Here is a 20,258-nt window from a genome sequence, read left to right as displayed (position 1 = left end):
AGCATACGTCCTCAGACCACCCCATCGTTTTCCCATAACAGCATGCTCTGTTGTGTTTCAGTCCTCACGCTAAGCAGCTGTGAATAGGATGATCACAGAATTCAGACTATGTGTGTCTAAGGTACATTACTATGCGTTACAGTTGAAGCAGAAATATAAAAAAAACCCATCAACAACAACAACAACAAAAATTTCAGATATGCATGCTGACCAGATCAGTTAGCGTAACGGCAGCAAGAAGTACTCAATCTCAACAAGTGCCATCTGTTTGCTGATAGACTTACCAAACATCGGCTAATTAAAGTACGAATGCATGTGTGTAAGTCTTTTCATTCCCCATGCTACCCCACTACAGCTTAATGAGGATAATGTTGTGTGGAGAGACGCCTGGATGATGATCACACATGGAGCAATGTTCCTTGGTTATTTATGATCTCGGCTTGTCTAATGGCTAATATATTCTCTTTGCGGGACAACCACCTTAGCTGGGTTAGATTAGTCAGAGATGTCAGAAATGTGTTTCCATGTTTCCAAGCTCAGCAGACTTCAGCCTTATTATCTTGGTATCATTAGTATGTACGAGAGTACTTTAGAATCTTAACCCACATGCAAATACAGCAGAGACAAGACCTATAATGCATGCAGCAGAGACCTCAATTTAGCCTCAATCCTAGCTCTATACATATACTCTATCTCATCTATTCTCTCTCATAATAGTACTGAGCTCCTTCAGGCTCTGAAGACTCTATTCGCTGCACTGATAACAGCATGCAGCTGCGGTGGATGGTATTTGTCCGCACACTGACCCTAAAAGCGGTGCAGAAAACAGCAACAGTATCTGCACACACGCAGTCTTTAAGGTTGACATGTTCCTTTAAGATTTCCGATGAAAGGAGCTGGACTCGGTTTAATGAGAAACACTTTTTTCCACCAGACTCAGGCCACTATAATGGGCCTGTCCACAGATAAGCAGACATTCCAGGCAAGGCTCATTGCATGCAGCACATTTCAAATGCTAACCACTTTAATTATTAACAAGGATTCAATGCATGGGTAATTATTTTTCCAAACAAAGTGTGCCCCAAGCCCAAACTGCTGCAATTTGATCTATGGTGATACAATTCAGCAACGCAGAGCTTTTAATCATCTTATATTATTTATTAACCTGGGTGGAATAAGACGGAATGGCGGATGGCCGCTCAGTTTATGATAATAACAGCAGCATAAAGATCTCACAAGTGATGAGTTGGTGTCATAAATCGAGGGGAACTAGCTAGAGGGAGACTAGGAAAATCCAGTAGAAATCAAAACACTATTGGATGGCATATTCATTTTGAACAGTGATGATTGACAGCACTGATTAATGTCATTAGTGTGTGGTCCACTGAAAAGAACAGGGTTAGTAATAGCAAACTGAAGAGCAGTAGAGAGAAGGGCAGTCCAGGCCAGAGTCAGAAGAGACCTCAGAAGGGCCTCAGCTGGCACAACTAGCTGGGTCTGGTGTAAATTAGCCAAACTATTTACCCTTGTACGCACATTAGCAAATTCTTCCAATTGAGAAAACAAATGCATCTGCTTTGTTCGGTGGGGTTCATGGGAAAATGCACGGCTGCCTGAGAGCCAGACATTTGCTATGACCATGGCTGAGAGGAGACCTGACGAAAGAGGCCTGCTGACTCGTTTGCAGTGTCCTACTGCCATTAAAATCTGGCTGCAGGGAGTGACTTAAGAGAACGGCTTCCTAAAGAACATGGCGCTCCCACGTGAAATTGCACAGTATAAGTGGTGCGGTTGAAATAAAACAGTGCCAAACCAACATTACTGTTTGCAATAGGCAAGCTCTAAAGTTTAAGTGAGGTCTGGAGACGTTCCATAGTTTACTTAAGTCTAGTGAAAAGATGAAAGGATAAATAATAAAAAATGAAGAAAGATATCTGCTGCTATCAGTCTGTCAACTCAAAATCTAAAGACGCATTAGAAAGGCAAACCGCAAAGGCATTCAACAAGCTGTAAAGGGCAAACTTCTGGCTGAGCTGGCACAACACAAAGCTGTGAACATAATTACCATGGGGATGAAACAAAACCTTTGCGTGAAGTCCACTTAAATAGCCCTGCAAAGAAAAGGCAGCAGTGAACGAAAGCAAATGAATTGCTAATACTGTTCTACATAATCAGAATTTATTAAACCATATTTCCCGACTCCAGTCTCCTTCTCATTGATCTCAGAGTAATGGCGTGATATCAATGCCTGGCAAAATGACTTAGCAATCAGCTGAGTGTTCATATACTCGACTAACAGCAGTTAATTAGCTACTTGTCTCGTGCTCCAATGGTGAAGCGAGTAGCCTACAGACAAATTAGATGAGCTCTCGGTTATTACATTCCTGTCAATCATCTTCACAAGCGGTTGTGTCATCCAACTCATTCTTGAGAGAACCAGAATGAAAACATCTTTTTCGTTACCTCACCTGCCTTTTTGTTGTGTTGTATGGAGGAAATGTAAGCGAACTTGTTGTATGCTGACCTGCTCTCTCGATCGCCCAAGACAAATTTCTCCTAAAGGAGATAATAAAGTATAAACTAAACTAGCTAAAACCTCCTGTACTCCAGCTCATAGTTCAACTGTTCAGATTTTCCCCCAATGTTGACAAAATGTCACCACTGACTAAATGAATTAGCATAATATTTTGAGCCTATGTGTATTTAATTCAGTAAAAGCAGTCAGTAAAAACGAACCCAGAACCATCCGTTTGCAAGCCTCATGGGTAATGATTCTGTACAGGTACAGAACATGTGCTTGCCAAAAGCAGACCCTCATTCTCACATTCAAATTTGGCTGTGAGTAACAAGATCCCACCGTTCTCGCACTGCAGAATAAAAAGACATCTTACACACGCTCGAGAGAACAGTAACTAGTGGCAACCTCATTCAGTAGTCTGCTCTTTAATACCTGCCTCAGATCTGCAGTAAATGTCCTGGAACGGCAGTTCATTTATACACAAGATACACAAGATAGCAGGTTCAGAGTGTGCCCATAGGGGCCCACTGTTATAGGAAAAGTGGATCAGGGTCTCTGTCAAATTCTAAATCTATCTATATGCATAAGGGTGTGTTTCAGTTCCATGTTATGGCGTTTGGACTGCACGGTGCACCGTTAATCTCTGACAAGGATAGATCCTAATCTAGAAGTTGAGGGCTTTGCAATGTTGTCCATAAGGCTTAGATTTTGTTAAGTGCTGCAGAGGTCCATGGCCCTCTGGGTGTGAATCATGCCCATTAAGAGGACAAAGAATGCACTCTGTGATGTTTCTTCCTGAGGACATCCCTAGGGTTTGGCCACTGCTGCTCTCTGTCCTTCAGCCAGGGTTCCTCTTATCACACACACACATACAAATACACAGAATCCACCAATGCTTATCCTTGTCTTATTGCAGCATAGTTCATTGCCAACATTAGCATTTTGATTGATGGGAGACAATAAATAGATCCCTGGGTGGAAACCCTCTGGTTACTATCAAAATCATTAGTACCTTGTTATTCATAAGGTAGCAAGGTCACAAGCAACTGATGCATCTTTGAGCTGAATTTCAGCCAATGCTGAGAGGAAAAGTGCAGGACATGCCTTCTCCCCTTCCTATATTAAGGCTCTGACGTCTGCAGGGTATTGACTGACATGCTGAGAGGCCATACTGTCTCTACCTTAGTGACCTCCGGCTGCCATGACTCATTCTCCTGAACTGAGCAGGACCCTCTATGTGCGTATCACTGCTGAGAAATGATGACAGCACGGGGAGAAGAAGAGACACAGTGACAGAGACAGTGAAAGTACAGATGAGCTAGAGTAATCAGCTTCCCTCATTCCAGCCACAACCATGTAAATGTTGCAACATGGCTGACAGCAGCAATTTCACATAAGCCCCAAACTTTAATCAGAGCATACCGTGCACTTAAAACCCCCCTTTTTTTCAATTACAGATAAATGTGGTAAGGAAGCTTAACTGGGACATAGCAGTAATCCTCTTTTTTCTGGTCCTGAGTATTGCAACCAGCTTTACCTGTTACATCATTAGCTAGTGGACATGGCTGTGAGGAAAGAAGGAGTTCAGCTGATGTAATTTGAACAAGCAGGACTCTACCTCGGAGTCTACCCTGTAGAGATAGGAAGCAAAAAAAAAAAAAGGCCTAGAAAGTAGTGAAAGTGTCTCCTTTCCCAGCTATCATAGTGAAATAGCTTGCAAATATGGCATTAGAAATATGACATGGCATTCATTAACACATTCATTCAATCTTCAGTAACTGCTTTATCCTGGTCAGAGACATCATGGATCTGGAGTCTATCCCAGTAATACCATGCAGGAGGTGGGAATACACCCTGGATGAGAAACCGGCCTATCGCACGGCACTATGCAGACACACATTCGCACCTAGGGGCAATGTAGAGTAGCCAAAGCGCCTACCAGCATGTTTTTGGGAGGTGAGAGGAAACCGGAGTACCTGAAACAAACCCATGCAGACATGGGTAGAACATGTGAAACACCACACAGACAGTAACCTGAGCTCGGGATTGAATCAAGGACCATGAAGCTGTGTGGTGGCAATAGTACCCATTGTGCCAGCACGATGATATGGCATTACAAGCTAACTCAAGACATACATAGCTTTGCGTAATGTCATACTGTATGCCCAGCTTAAAGTTACCAAATCACACATATATGCAGCTTACCATTGTTGTGCAAATGCTTATTTTGATTAGTATTGCTCAGTTTTTTTGTGTCGATATAGATGAAAAATCTATATTTGAAGTGTAGCTACAGCCTCCTGATGTAAGCTCTTAGATCCAATACAGCACAAATGCTCATGTCCAATAGATCAGATTCCATCAGAACAGACAGGCTGAGAACTCGCAGTGAGTAGAGCCTGTAAAGATATGAAGATCAGCTGATTGAGTCTGAGCTGCCAGTGCCAGCAGTCATTTACACAGAGCTTTTATAGCGAGTAGGGGAACAGAAAGCGTAGGAAAGAAATCTCTAACTCAGAAGTACTCTGTCTTCCACAATCACTGTTACAGCTGTCAGCACATCTTAAAAAGAAAATGTTTGGAATATAGGCAATAGTTAAAAGATATATATATATATATATATATATATATATATATATATATATATATATATATATATATGCAAACAAGGGACATCCTGTCATATTAGAGACCATGGGTAAATTGCCCAACGGATTTAAGAGCCAGGGCAGAATAAATGACAAGAAGAAGCAGAATGAGTAAAACATGCCTTTATGTAACAGTTCTTCGGAAAAGCTTCTTCATCCAACAGCAACATTTACTCATCAGAATGTATGAATGAATTGCAAAGGCATTGCTTGTCCACAAATTACCCCACCATCCCCTCCCCATCACCCGGCTTTGCTGATTATATACCATTTACAAACCAATATAGATTTATAGGACTGAGACAGACTGAAAGAATAAGGAATGCTGGCTTCCTCTCCAGAGAGGCTTCTCTCTCTCTCTCTCTCTCTCTCTCTCTCGTGGTCTCCTTCTGTGCCAAATCAGCAGGGAGACTCACTGACTATCGGTTCTCAAATCTGATCTGAGATGGGAAATCAGTCATATATTCTCAAGGAGCTTCAACAGTGGCATCAATTTATCATAGTATTTGCAGTACATTCTTCCAAAGATCTAGCCTTTCTGTTGCTCACACACCTCACACACCAGAGTGCTCACAATTGAGAGATAGGGGAGAGAGAAAGAAACAAGAGACAGAGAGACCCCATTTTAGCTGAAGAAAACCTCTATTAAACAGACGGTATGTGACAGAAACGGTGTGATCGTTCCGTGAGGAGGTGAAACCTGTAGGAGGCTGCTCCACGTGGGTCACTGCTGGGCGCTGAAGAGTGTATGAAAATGTATATATGTATGTAGCTCTTAGAAGAGGCTAAAAAATGAACCAAAAGCCCATGGATCTATGGGATGCGGGTTGACATGGATTACAGTCTGAGTGAGGTCTGATCTCATTCTCTGATTTGATCTCATCTCTTTGAGCTACAATATTGACAGACTACATAAAGTTGTTTATTCTTAGAAAGACCAGACAGACACAAGGCTGGTAAGTGGTAACTAATAAAAGTCTGCTCAGTGTCAGATGTATTTTGCCTCTTCGTCCCTGCCAAGACGAAATTAAGGGGATCATCCTTTCTGTGTACTCCCACACAGGACAAGACTCACGGCTGCTGGTAATTACACTTCACAGCCCACTCTTTGCACATAACTGACCTTGTTCACCCATGTCTCGCTATAACGCAACACATGCATGCATGCCCAATAATCATGATATACAGATAGATCCATAAGTAAGAACGTTTTGGCTCTGTACTCTAGCAAATTAGATTTGAAATGACATGACTACAAACTTAAAGTACACACTGTCAGCTTTAATTTAAGGGTTTGCACCAGGAGAGTAATCCAGTCTGAAGTAGAATGTATACTATGTCTATTCCCCCTCGCAACAACCCCACTTGAATGCATCAGTCATCTTTAATTTTTTTGTTTTTTAAAGGATAGTACAATATATACAGCATTATTATAGAGGATGCCAGTAAATAGCACTATAATCTGCTGCAGGCATAAACCCTGATGTTTTCTGTTACACAGTAAAGCAAATGTTTAAGCTACTGTAACACAGTCTATAATTATCCATTACACTAATAATGTTTTTTTTTAATTACATTTAGTTGGTAATTTATTCATTCATTCATCCACTAATAACACTTTATCCTGATCAGATCCGGAAGGCTATCACAGGAACACATCCAGGAATACACCCTGGATAGATGCAAAGCACATAGACTCACTCACATAGGGAAAATTTAGCTGATCCATCGACAAGCATGTTTTTGGGAGGTGGAAAGAAACCAGAGAACCCAGAGGAAACTCACATGGACATGGGGAGAACTCCACACAAACAGTACCTGAGCTTTGGATCGAATTGGGTTTCCTGCAGCTGTGATGTGGCAACACTACTCTCTAAACCAGCATGCCATCCTAGTTAGTGATTTATCTGTATCAACATTCACAGAAGGTTCCGTTTCAAACTGAACCGGTTTTAGAAAGTAATTAAATGATTGTTGCTTTATAAAATCTACATGTGTACTGATTACCAGGGTCAGAAATGAAGTTTATTTAATTATTTTTATTATTAAGGGGCAGTATTTGCCCTCTAGAGTTGATTTTCAGGGGCATTTATTATCTTCACGAGTGCTTTTTTCTTCTTCTGACCATATAAAATGTATCGAGCCAATTCATTTTCCATGACTCGATAGTAGATGTGTTCACAGTGAGGTTCGATGTCTCTGGTGTTTGTGTTGTTGGAGTGTTTGATGATGTGTCTGGGTTTGCATGGCTGATTTTATTCTTTTTAATCAAAAACCGCTCCATCTTTGCTGTGCATTAACGACACTCACGTGACCGCACGAGTCACAGGATGCTGACGGACATGCAGAGATACAAAAAAAAACAACAACAACATAAAAACATATATGCGGAGATTTCAGAAATATTGCGTGAATTAACTTAGATCTTTTATTTAGTATATATCGTATACCAAATGTTTCTAATAGAAAACAGGAATTAAGTACGGGCGCTTGTTTTTGCTAGATCTAGGGCATTTTGGTCATTTTCGGTGGCATTTTTGCCCTGAGCCTCCGTTCATTTCCGACCCTGGTTAATACATGACCGGATATTCAATTGTGTGACCACGTTTTATTCTCCCTGGTCTGTTATTGATTTAACCAGAATTTGATACAGCACGAAATTTGTGGCTATTCTATGGATATATGCACAAACTCATATTGACTAAAAGCATTATATGCACATAGCACAGTATTTGTGGTATTCCGAGTTTGCATGTTAACAGAACCCCTTTTGACAATCCTTTTTTATGTATAAGTATTTCCTTTTTAATTGACCAAAAGTAATTAGTCTAATGGTTGCTCATTTTCGCATAACCCACTATGTCCCTATGTTATTAGTTCATGCAAAAGCGAGTGCAGATTCAAAATAACAACATCAAAAAATACTGTGTCACTGAGCAATTATTTATAGACTGCATTGTATTTCTACAGATGACAAAACTGCACTGCACCCCAACAAACTGCAGAGCAACAGCCAAATATATGCCACTTCTACAAATATACTATTTTAAGCAAATATTAAGAATAAATATAAATGTATCTCTGAAAGATCTCGACTAAATGAGGACAGAACAGTTCATTAAATGCTCATCTGCTCTGACCCAGTTTTTTTTTAATAGCTTGTGATTTTCACGCATATACGTTCTCCAAAATAGTGCTTGATGCAACGTTCAATATTTCTACAGGCTTGAAGAAAGATTTAAAATGTTCCAACAATTTTTTCCACACACACACACACATACAAACACACACAGACATACTCCCAAACAAGACATTTACCATGTTAGGATTCTGATCTCATTAACATTAATTAGTAAGACTGGCCCTTGCATCCTCAAAGCAACACCTCAGAAAACAAGATGCACATCTGGTGGTACTCAAACTGATGACCTCAGAGGTTTTCTTGCACGATTATGTAACTTTCACACACTCAGGCTATGATCTGAAGCGACTCAAGCAGACCCCAACAATGCAGGCTTCTGTTTTAACAGTCCTGTCTCCTGATGGAATCCTCACCTATTCATTAAATCCCAAACACAGCTATATCAAAATTAAAACTGTGAGTGAAGAAAATGTCGGTGTTTAAGCGAGTCATCTGTTTCTAATGTTGGCGTTCTGGTGTGGATTACAGCGAGGCATTACTGCAGAACTTGGTCTGACCCCACATCTTACGCCCCTGGGGAAACAATTTGCAATGACATTAGGGTCAGGGGAAGGAAGGGGCATGTGCCTAAACGCAACAAGCCCAATTTTAAGTCTGCTTTTCAATGGCCAATTTGTCTAGGCTGCTTTTCTAAAACAAAAATGATAAATCAAATAAGATCACACATAGTCCACTTATGAAAAGCAAAAAAAGAACATTTTGTAAGAGATGCTGAATGTAAACCACGAACTGTCTTACCTATAGTATCTGGACTGGAGGTAAGTGGAGCAGACAGCTTTGGACACATGACTGGCAGAGCCAAAGTCGATGACTTTGACTCTGTAAGGTTGCCGAGCAGGATCCACCAGCATGATGTTCTCAGGCTTCAGGTCGGCATGAATCAGACCCAGGCTCTTCAGCTTCATCAGCGCTGTAGCCACCTGCTGCAGAATGGGCCGGATGTACTTGAGGGGCAGCGGGCTGAACTTGTTCTGCTTGAGGAAGTCGTACAGGTTCTGCTCCAACATCTCAAAGACCAGGCACGTGTGGTTCTTGTGCTGGAAGCACTCGTACGCCCGCACAAAGTTGTAGTCGTCTGCACTCTCTGTGCTAAGGCGTGCCAGGATGCTGACCTCAATCTGGCCCTGGCGCGCGTATGATGGGTGGTTCTTCAGGATCTTTATGGCCACAATCTCACTTGTGCCACGCTTCCAGCACTTCACCACCTGCCCGAAGGTGCCTCGGCCTAAGAACTCCAACACCTCATATGTGTTGGTCATAGAGCACAGAACCTCGTGCTGCAGGAGCTGATAGTCCCCCTCGCTGTTGGCACCACTGGTCTTGGATGTGGCTGTTGTGGAGGCGGTGGCCACGGTGCCCGTCGGGCCGCTCTGGCCATTGTTCTGGAGCATCGGTGCTGCTGGAGGCTGCTGCAGCTCCTCCACCACGTGCACGCTGCTTCCGCTGCCGTTGTTGTTGTCCAGCTCCTCACTCTTGCGCTTAAGCCCACATCGCTGGTACGTATCCAGCAAGCTCACAGTGCTGCGACGTGTCAGGTTGTGTCCTCCGCTGCCACTGCCACTACTGCTGCCCGTGCTCCCCAAAAGCTGGCCAGCCACCCCAGACGTGCTACTTGCCGAGGCAACCACAATGTGGCCAGAGCTGGCAGGGAAGAGGAGAGCCTGCTCGTATGGCAGGGAGGAGTTGGACACCTGGAGCGACGCGGCGTTGAGGCCCACTGGGGCAGCAGACACGCTCTGCTTGCTGTTCTGACTGTAGACCTTGCTGTGTGTGCCGTACCCTGTCATATCCCAGTTGCAACTTTGCTCCACCTTCAGTTTCTTCACGCTAAAGAAGGCACTTGACTGGAGAGTGTGGGGGGAAAAGACTTGCACTTGCGAGGCCATACCTGAAAAACAACAGAAGGGATGGGGGGGAGATACCAAGAAGGGTGAATATGAGCCTGGATAGAAGCTTGAGTGTAAGCTTTAAATAAAAGCTGTACATGCCAAGGCAGGCCAGTGTAAGAGTCCTGATGCTAATTTATTGCATAGATTCTTTGCCTTTCACATTTCAGTTCATCTCGTGCCAATTTTCAGAGTAGACGCTAATGGTACAGTACAAGTGTCTGCTTCAGGGCAGCATCTGGTCAAGTCCTGGACAGACATCAAGGTCAGTTAGAATCCAATAAATAGACCTCCAAAAAGTAAACCACCGAATGTGCACTTGCTGTCTTGCTAGTTGATCTAGATCCATAGTTGATGGGCTTGTGCAATAAAATGAAGAAAAAGATTCATTTACTGTTTTTAAAACGAATGCATGCATTGATGTGTGTGTGTGTGTGTGTGTGTGTGTGTGTGTGTGTGTGTGTGTGTGTGTGTGTGTGTGCCTGGAGGGCAGAAACAAATTGATGGATAGATGTAAAAATGTTATTTCTTTATATAGGAGGCAACTAGAGGAATGATTTAAATGTGTGCTACTGATATATGTAGAGGAAATACCATTTCTATACCACTCCCATAGGGAGCTCTGTAAACAGCCTGATGGTCCATCATGTCAGGCCTTATCAAATCCAAGGCTTTAGAAAGTCTAAAGGAATGACTGCAATTTCCTCTGAAGAGAAGACAACTCGGCCTGTGCATGTGATGCACTGCACTATTTACTTAAGGGGCAAACACACGGCTTTTATAGACATATCAAGAAAAACAACCAAGAAACATTTGAACTGTATCTTTACCTCAAATCCGAAAAAACAAAACAAAAAAACAAACACACACAACAAAAGCAGAACACTGGAGCTCCTGGGAACTCTCGGCTTCGAAATAAGCAGCGCTTCTCCAAGCAAACAACAGCCCAAATATAGCCCTCTCAAACTGCGCTGTTTGTAGCACTAAAATAATGATTACAGCACAAGCAGGATTACACAAAGGGGATGCAGCACTGCTCTACTTACAGATTCGCCAATGTGGACCAAATTAGTGATCTGACAAATCAAAGGTACCTCCTGCGGACACTGTGAGTCATGCACACAACTCTCACACACCTGGAGAACCAGCTAACTGACACAGGAGTCTGCAGTACACACACACACACACACACACACACACGCACACGCACACACAAACACAGCAGGAAAAATTCATATTGCATTAGACAGCCCTTTTTTCCCTCTTTCTGTTTTCTTGTGCCAGCAAGTCTCAATTATGCTAATCTATTACCTGCATGAATTGAATTAATTCACATTTCTGTGAGATGAATATACAAGTGATGCTCTAAAGCCTGCTCCCTCGCCTCCTGTAACTATAAACTATTCTGCATCAGTGCTGACTCTGTGGCATAAAGACATGCTGATGAATTAAACCCACAACTAAGCCATAGATTGTGTGTTCTGATTTTGAGACATGCAAACACTACACTTTTGTATAAAAAAAAAAAATCAGGTGAAACATGTTCAAGTTAGTAAATCTAATGCAGCAGTGGCATTTCCACAGATGTGAATGCATCTACACATTAAGCTTTGTCAGAGCAGAATTCAGCCATACACGGGATATTTCAAACAATATGCTCTCTATATAATGGCCGGCCATGAAAATAACCACTTTCCCACTGCGGCTTATGAGAACATAAGGAATCTCACTTGGTTTAAGGAATTCCTGGATGCAAGGACATTCCCAGGGCAGGAAACAGAGGGAGGATGCTTAGCAGGGTCACTTTGTCATTATTATGCATTTCTGAATTGTGCTGATAGCTACAGTTTCAAAACCAGCCTCCCATTCGGGCACTCCCTTTCCCTCTTCTTTAATCGCACATCGGTTTTCCTCCTCTGCTTGTTCCTGTATATGAGTGGTGTCAGTTCTGACAGGCTCACTGATACTACAGTCCTCTGCTCTTATCCTAAATGCCTGAGGATATTTCAGTTGCTTTTAAACTTGCACTCTATGTTCCATGTTTCCGCTTATATAGTATAGGCACTAAGATCTATGTTAGCATGCTGATGAAGCAAGTAAAGAAGAACCTCTGCTAGAGCTATTAGGAGCACAATCCTAAATTAATCGCATAATACGCTGGGATATGTGTCACTCATTGGATTATGTTTTTCTCTGACAGGACGACTCTAAAAATAAGTTGGATGTGCTTGGTAGTGGTGGACGGCCATGAGTACATCTTTGTGTGTTAGAAAGCCAGACTGTGAGGCAGTAAGTCCACAAAGACCATAGCCCAGTGGTCATCAACTGGTGGATTGTGTTCTGCATACGGACCAAGCAAATTTCGGCGGACTGAAATGAGTACCTGAAAATATACTTTAGCAGAGCCAATAAACATATGAAACAAAACTGACCATAGTTCAGTGACTTTACTTTTCCAAACTAAACACGAACTAAGACGGTTTCTGTACCAGATCCTCTGTTGAGGCTTATCCAATAACATGCATTTATGTAAATTATTTAGCTGCAGACAGCTTATTTAAAAAAAATTTGAGGATGAAAGCAATGTTTAAAGACACCTGGACAGAGAGTGTATGCTTTTATTCTGCACTTCAAGTACAAAATAGATCATCTGTTCAGAGTCCATACAAGTTGTCAAAAGTGGTAAGGTGAAGCACCACGACAAAACAAAACATAAAGACTTCGTGTTGTCTTATTTACAGCCATAACATAATCATCAGTGGTTAAGCATTAAAAGATAACATTCAGTCATATTAGTTGCTCATCCGAACCTTTGTCCATCCATCCACCCATTTTCTGTACCACTTATCCTACACAAGGTCACAGGGAGCCTGGAGACTATCCCAGGGAACTCAGGGCATGAGGCGGCGGACACCATGGACAGGGTGCCAACCCATTGCAGGAGACAATCCCACAAACATTCACACACTACGGACAATTTGGAAATGCCAATCAGCCTACAGCGTATATCTTTGGACTGAGGGAGGAAAACGGAGCACCCAGAAGAAACCCTCGAAGCATGGGGAGAACATGCGAGCTCCACGCACACAGGGTGGAGGCAGGATTCAACCCCCAACCCCGAAAGAGCGAGGAAAACGTGCGAACCACAAAGCCACCGTACCTCCACGGACCTTTGTAAATAATTAATTTGACATAACAGGACCTTTAAATTTTTTTGTTAAATACCCCTGCTGTAGCTGTTTACAGAAAACATCCATGGAATTTGCACCAGTAGGCCAGCCTGGCAATCCGGTCCTTAAAGCATGTCCCTCAGATTACTCAGTGGTTAATAAAACAAGCCTAGCTTCATTGTGCATGGTTCCCCATTTTCCATCTACTGCAATTACTGATTGTTTGGAAAAGCTTAACATGCTTTGCTAAGCTAAAATCTGTAAATGCTATACCGGGTCCACAATGCCAGTCAATAGAAACGAACAAGAGTTCGTGTCCTTTCTCAACCCTGGGAGCACGCATTTAAGCCTTGCTTGTTACTCAAACACGCCCTGTGAAAAATGCTGATAAGTCATTTCAAGTACAAATTGAGAGTTCACATAGCAAGAATCTTATCTCTTAACAGCATGCATCCGCAACAGTGCGTTCGGTCCCATTTGACTTCAGTCTCTCAACGGTTAGTTATTCATAAGTGTTTATGGTTTGGACTACAACCACGTGCTGCTGTTGTTGCTGGGCTCATTTTCACAGCGATGCATTGTATAACAAGTTTAAAACACAGCCAGTGAAGTTTATATGAATTTTTGAACTCTGTGGCAGGTATAAATCTGTTACGGCCCATTGTTTAAGAATACTGGAATGCAGACATTTATCATACCTGACAAGAAATGCACTGTTTTAAGGCGCTGCCTCAGGGCATATTAAAGGACTGCTTTCCTGCTCTTTCCTGGTGAAATACTAACGGTCAGTGATTTTAAGTTCGCTTATTTTTTATGTCAAGCTAATCAGTGGGCAGAGGATCAAAAAGGCCTGATAGGAGGAGTAGGAGACAGGACAGATCTTTCTATGTGCCTGGTCTTTATGAGGCTCCATTATTGGCTCCTGTACCAACCTGAAGATAAACAGTCCTATAAAAAGAGCTATGACAAACTATCTGTCATTCAAATCAATCTGGCCTTGGTTTTCTAAAAGCACAGTGATCTTCATTACATCAAGCCTCACTTTACCCCCCCTTTTAACCCCCCCGATCTTATACGTGGAATCTTCTAATAAACTTTGGAAATACCTGTGCAATTTTTCATGCCGCGCTCTGAAGAATATCCAGACAGCTACAAAGCGAGACCTTGATTTTGTCTGATATTCACAAGCTGGTTATATAACAGCAACACTAGGTTTCAAACGCGTCATCTACGTTCAACAGCAGTCTGTATGGTGAGCATGGAACTTAAAGCTTGCAACACAAACAAGGACAGAGAGAAAAGTCAGACGTTTGGATAAATGCATTAAGGAAGATCAGCCAGGGGGGAATATCACTGGTTAATTGACCTGGACGTTTCTAGACAAAGCATAATCCCCTGCGGTTCAGAAAGATAGACACCGTACAGTGAGTGCTAAGTAAACGGAAGACACTCCACAAAAGAACTGTCTTTTTCTCTGTGGTCATCTCTTTTCTTCAGAATAACTTTTCTCAGAATAATCTCCTCTGTTTTCTTTTGCTGTGCACTCAACCTCATGAATCTATGAATTTATTAATCTTCAACCACATAAAAGTAAAACCCCAGAGAGAACTCTTCCTTGATGTTTTTTTTTTTTTTTTTTTTTTTTTTTTAAAAGAGAAACTATGAAATGTTGTTAGTTGACATTAAGAAGAACTTCTAACTTCTAACTGGTGGACCCAGCAAAGTATTTCAACAGACTGAAATTTGCACTTGAATAAAACACTGTTGTAGAGCTGATAAACATATGGGAGGGGAAAAAAACCTGGCTGAAGTTCATCGACTCTATTTTTCTAAACATGAACCGTTGTGGCTTCTGTACCAGATCCTCTGTTCCAGTTTACCTAGTCACATGCATTTTAATTTATTTAGCTCTGAATGGGGAGAGTCTTTACAGACTTTCAAAGATCATTCAATTTACCACGTCTGGTCTGATTAGCTAACGGATGACATGGCTTGTCAAAAAAAAAAAAAAAAGATTAAAAAACAGAATGTTTAAAGATAAATGGACAAAGAAATATGTGTTCATTTTTTTTATTCGGCCGAGTCCATGGCACTAGTCACATTGTGGTAACGAATCAGCACATGGACTTAAACCATAACCAAATCAAATGATGTTAATTATAGCCATTAAGTAATCATTAACGGTTAAACATTAAAAAACTTTCACAAATTTGTCTTAAATACCCTTAAACTGTGTTTTAATAGTATACTCTTCAACCTTCTCCAACCTCAAGGCTTACCTTCACTCACTTTTATTTACTATTCCACCCACCATTCATTTTAAATCCAGCACTCTCTCTCCTCAACCATCCTTTCATGCCATCCTGCACATTCATCACCTCTTCACCACTGTGTCTTTGCCCTTTTGTTCTTGTCTTTCCTCTCGTCTCCTTTTCTATATCAATGACCCCGTTCACCTCACTCCGGCGCCCCACGCCACATCCCCTACTCCCCCTCTTCCCTTTTCTCATCAAATGAAACACTATAATTCCTGGGAGAACAGAGGCAGGGAATGTCTGCTCTTTGTCTCTACCCATAAGAGTGTACATCTCTCCTCATTGTGCAGTGAATGGACAGAGATTACACAAAGAAAGATTTAAGAGAGACTTACTAGGCTGCCCTGTTTGAGTGCTGACCTTTGTCCTTGTCCTTATCCAGCAGGCTGGTATTGACCTCAGAGTTAATCATATTTAGAGATCACATAACAGCATATATTAGGCTCTCTGCATCTCTTGCGTTCTCCAAACCCCAAGAATATCCATGCATTCGTTAAGGCCTGCCCCTAATGATATGTGGCAACTATCTGATTGTGCTATCTGAACTGAAAGGAGACGAGCAAGACGAGCAGCTGTGGCTGAAGAAGCAAAAGCCACTGACATGTGTTCCACTGGCCCCTGAGAAAGGAAAACAAACACGGCACTGTCACACGGAGCAGTGCCCTCAGCGCAGCCTGTTACTGACGGCTTTATCAGTCCTGTGTGTGTGCAAGAGAGAGGGAGGGGCCGTGCATCTGAGCGTGCAACTGACTTTCAAATATGGATGGGAGAAAAAGTGAGAGAGAGCACGTATGAGGGTCCAGCATGACAAATTTTTCCATAACTCAGGAACTTCACCGGTTCACAAGGGGCAGCTTGAACAATTCTGATGAACAGGGGTTGTCTGAGCTAGAGGTGTGTAGGGTCTGTTTTTTAAATCCCGCTCCGGAAGGAATTCTGAACAATCCTGCTGGGACCTTAAAATGTTTGACCAATCCTACTTGCTCAGTTTGTAATAATACAAACAAATAAGTCATTTAAAGTCACCATGAAGTACCTTGAAACAAGCAACGTTATCCGATGCGTTGACGTAATTTCCACTGAAACTGGACGTCAGGGCAGGACATATATCGAGTGGCTTCTCCCCCTTTTTAAATAGCCAGTAGTGTTTAGCTTACCTCACAGCCTGGGCTAAGCCGTTCTTGACAACAAAAAAAAAAAGAAAAGAAAATTGAAAAAAATTGAAAGTGAATGAATTCAAGCTATTTCCTTCTGAACCAATTTACGGTTGGAAAACTGAATAAAACGCTGCATTCAAACAGCCAAAGACACGTTTAATGTTGGGTGCGGGACACTTCTGATTCTAAAGAGCACTCGATTTTAAAGAAAATCTGTTGAGAAGTGCAGAATGATGTAATCAAAACTGCGGATCCGTATCAGTGCTAGAGAAAGACTGTATATTTTGAATGCATATATCTTCTAAATGCGAATTTTGTCATTGTTTTGGAGCACACTAGCTTACAGATAACCTTAAAGCAAAAATATTCCTACTAAAAGCCACAAAACCTTTTGATCAATTTTGATTTCATGGGGCCTTTAAGCCACTGTGACCAGGAGAAAGCAGTCACTGATAAATGAACGAAAGCTATAAACACTCTCACGTTAATGATTGTGGCCTTTCTTAGTCTCGTAAGCTTCATATCTGACTGCCCAATCACACACACATTCAAGAAATAATTATTATTATTTTTTGCAACTTTTTGTTGTGTCCCACGTGATATCTCAGTCCAGCCATTACTACACAACCGCTATCAGGATACCACACTGAACTATTTTCTACGTAATTGATTTCAACTTTCCACTGCTTTACTTAAACTGGAAAATCTTCAAGTTTGTAAAATATTTTATATATTATATAATATATATATATTATATAGTATGCATGTATATCAGTGCCGCCACTTATTACTTGTATATGCAGTATAGGTGTATAGCTTTCTAATACACCCAGTTTAGACCTCGGCACTTTATTTTTTTTGAAAGTGTAGACAGTTAGACATCTTTTATATAATATCTCCAGAAGGACTTTCTAGAAAAAAAAAACTTTAGCTCTATTTACACTGTGAGTTTCTCAGAGTAGCATCTATAAATCAACATGTCACAAACAATTTTCTATAAGGTTTCTCTTCCTGAGAACACAAACGTTTGTGTCACATGGCGATATGATCACATTATAGTACCAGGAGTTTATTTACAGAAAACTACAAGCATGACATCATGCTATGCAAATATAAAGTGAGGCTTTCTACCGGTTTTAGCTGTCTCTATAATGATCCATTGCTTGCAGGATCACGCTACTTGGTATACTTTTCTTTTTCTCTTGAACAGACTGTCAGTGAAGACACTATAAACCAGGTGAAAAGATATCCCAAGCATCCAACATTCTGTAATTGGTTTGGATTGAAACGGTGTTTAAAATCGAAAACTTTTTTGTGTCCTTCCCTGCACTTCTTAAAAAAAAAAAAAACACTCCCATTTTTGTATTTGTATTTATGGGTGTTTACTGTCAACTGCTTATAAGCTATTTACATCCCATGATGTCCTAGAATCTGTGTGTGGGTGTGTGTGGGAGTATGTGTGTGTGTGTGTGTGTGTGTGTGTGTGTGTGTGTGTGAGAGAGAGAGAGAGAGAGAGAGAGAGAGAGAGAGAGAGAGAGAGAGAGAGAGAGAGATTGAAAGAAAGTGTGTAATGTGTAGTGTGTTTTGCAGGTTTTTGCTGTGCAGGTTGGCACTTCAAAGAGCAAAAAATGAGCAGCTTGCCAAACTCTAACCACAGAGCCATTGCACCAGAGCCAAGACAGGGCAGAGATGAAATGAGAATAAGGCAACCTCTCAACACACACACACACAAACACACACACACACACACACACACACACACACACACACACACACACACACACACACACTGTTAGGTAGAACCACAACAGATGCAAACTATGCTCTGCAGCTACAAGATGGGCATGATATGGCCAAAATTTACACTAACTCACTAAATTACATTACAGTGCATTATATTACATTAGCACAAGCCTAAGAAGGTCCGAGGAAAAGTCTCATGCACTGAGATATAATCATGGTTTGGGCATCTGTGCTGAACAAAAAATTCTCCAAAAACAGTAAATATCCATTTCCTTTTTGCCTTAACTTCATTATAGCAGTCTTCTGGTCGAGACGAGTCTTTTCACCGAGCCTGTCCTGGAGAACAGGCATGGAGAACTGCACCCTTAACAAAAGCTGGTTCTTCATGATATTTATCAAAAACTAAAGACGCATGCTTGTATGTGTGTGTGTGTGTGTGTGTGTGTGTGTGTGTCTGTGTGTGTGTGTGTTCATGAGTTCAAAGGTTCATGGAAAAAACAGGAGTTCACGGCTTCTTCACTTTCAGCCATGCATAATGCTTCAGTGAGCTCAACTCCCATGAACAGCAATCCCACCAGCCCAATAAAGCTCCAGTGTCCCATGACACATACACGCAAATGAGGAGATATATCTTCATTGCTTTGATATTTTATTAGATATCCTCAGATAAAATGTTAAATGTTAACTGTTAAATAAAAAGTCTGAATGAAGCATGCAGGTGCTACTCACACTTACACTCTGCTTGCTGACTGCCCTCATATCAAATTATCTGTCATTTAAAAGCCAATTTTATCATGAAGAATCCCATAATCAGAAATTCTCCAACTTCATTAGCCAATGGCAATGATCAAAAACAATCAATTCTGTCATATATCCCTCAAGTCTATAATACCTGAGTCCAATAAAAAAAAAAAAAAACCCAAAGGGCAATATGATTTGTGGATATTCTGACATTTTCTTGAGAAGCAGGAATGGAATTACAGGCTTAGACAGAACATACGAGACACACACACACACACACACACACACACACACACACATACACACACACACACACACACACACACACACACACACACACACACAAAAAGCCAAAGGATTCACAATAATGCAATCAGTGACTCCATCAGAGCCTGTGTGCAGGAATTAATTGGTTTGGCGAAAAGCTGATGAATGACTTTGTGTGTGGTTTGTACATTTTTATTTCCTTTATAAAAGGCAAATTGGATAACAAAAGACACTGTGTTTTAGATGAGTACTACACACTTTTTTCCTTTAATCATCGTCAAAAAGGAATAAGCAGATGTTAGGCCGTGACCTTTAGGGATACGGGGGAAAAACTACACTGCCTGTTACGAGCCTGCTTTTCAGTGTAATAAGAAATGTAATCCAGTGCTTGTAGAGGAGCCTCTTCTGAGCATCCTATTTTAGGTGTGTGTGATATAAAGCCTCTCGGGATCATATTTGTGTGCACCACACACCTCTACACAGGCTGTAGTCATAACCCCCACTCCAGTACAAGACACACCCTTATTGACAGAACATGTAATGCCTGATAGTTTAGCTGGTAACACATGCGGCTCTGAGGATAATCACACCCAAATGACATACTGACAGGC

The 20,258-nt window shown here is 41.5% G+C and overlaps 1 protein-coding gene across 3 annotated transcripts in view; it reads right to left on the bottom strand.

The window, feature by feature from the left end:
* hipk2 (homeodomain interacting protein kinase 2) overlaps positions 1 to 20,258 on the bottom strand; it is a 97,860-nt gene that overhangs the window by 59,444 nt on the left and 18,158 nt on the right. For 2 of the 3 annotated variants that reach the window (XM_053677891.1, XM_047154811.2), the window contains exon 2: positions 9,107 to 10,256. In XM_053677891.1, coding sequence (XP_053533866.1) covers positions 9,107 to 10,256 — 1,150 coding nt within the window. Of the gene's footprint in view, positions 1 to 9,106; positions 10,257 to 16,074; positions 16,882 to 20,258 lie in introns of those variants that run through there. The other variant, XM_047154812.2, reaches the window with a different exon arrangement.

Source organism: Ictalurus punctatus, chromosome 4, assembly GCF_001660625.3.
Source record: "Ictalurus punctatus breed USDA103 chromosome 4, Coco_2.0, whole genome shotgun sequence".
Classification (NCBI taxonomy): domain Eukaryota; kingdom Metazoa; phylum Chordata; class Actinopteri; order Siluriformes; family Ictaluridae; genus Ictalurus; species Ictalurus punctatus.
Note: the sequence above shows the minus strand (reverse complement) of the source record. Positions and strands in the feature narration are given on the sequence as shown.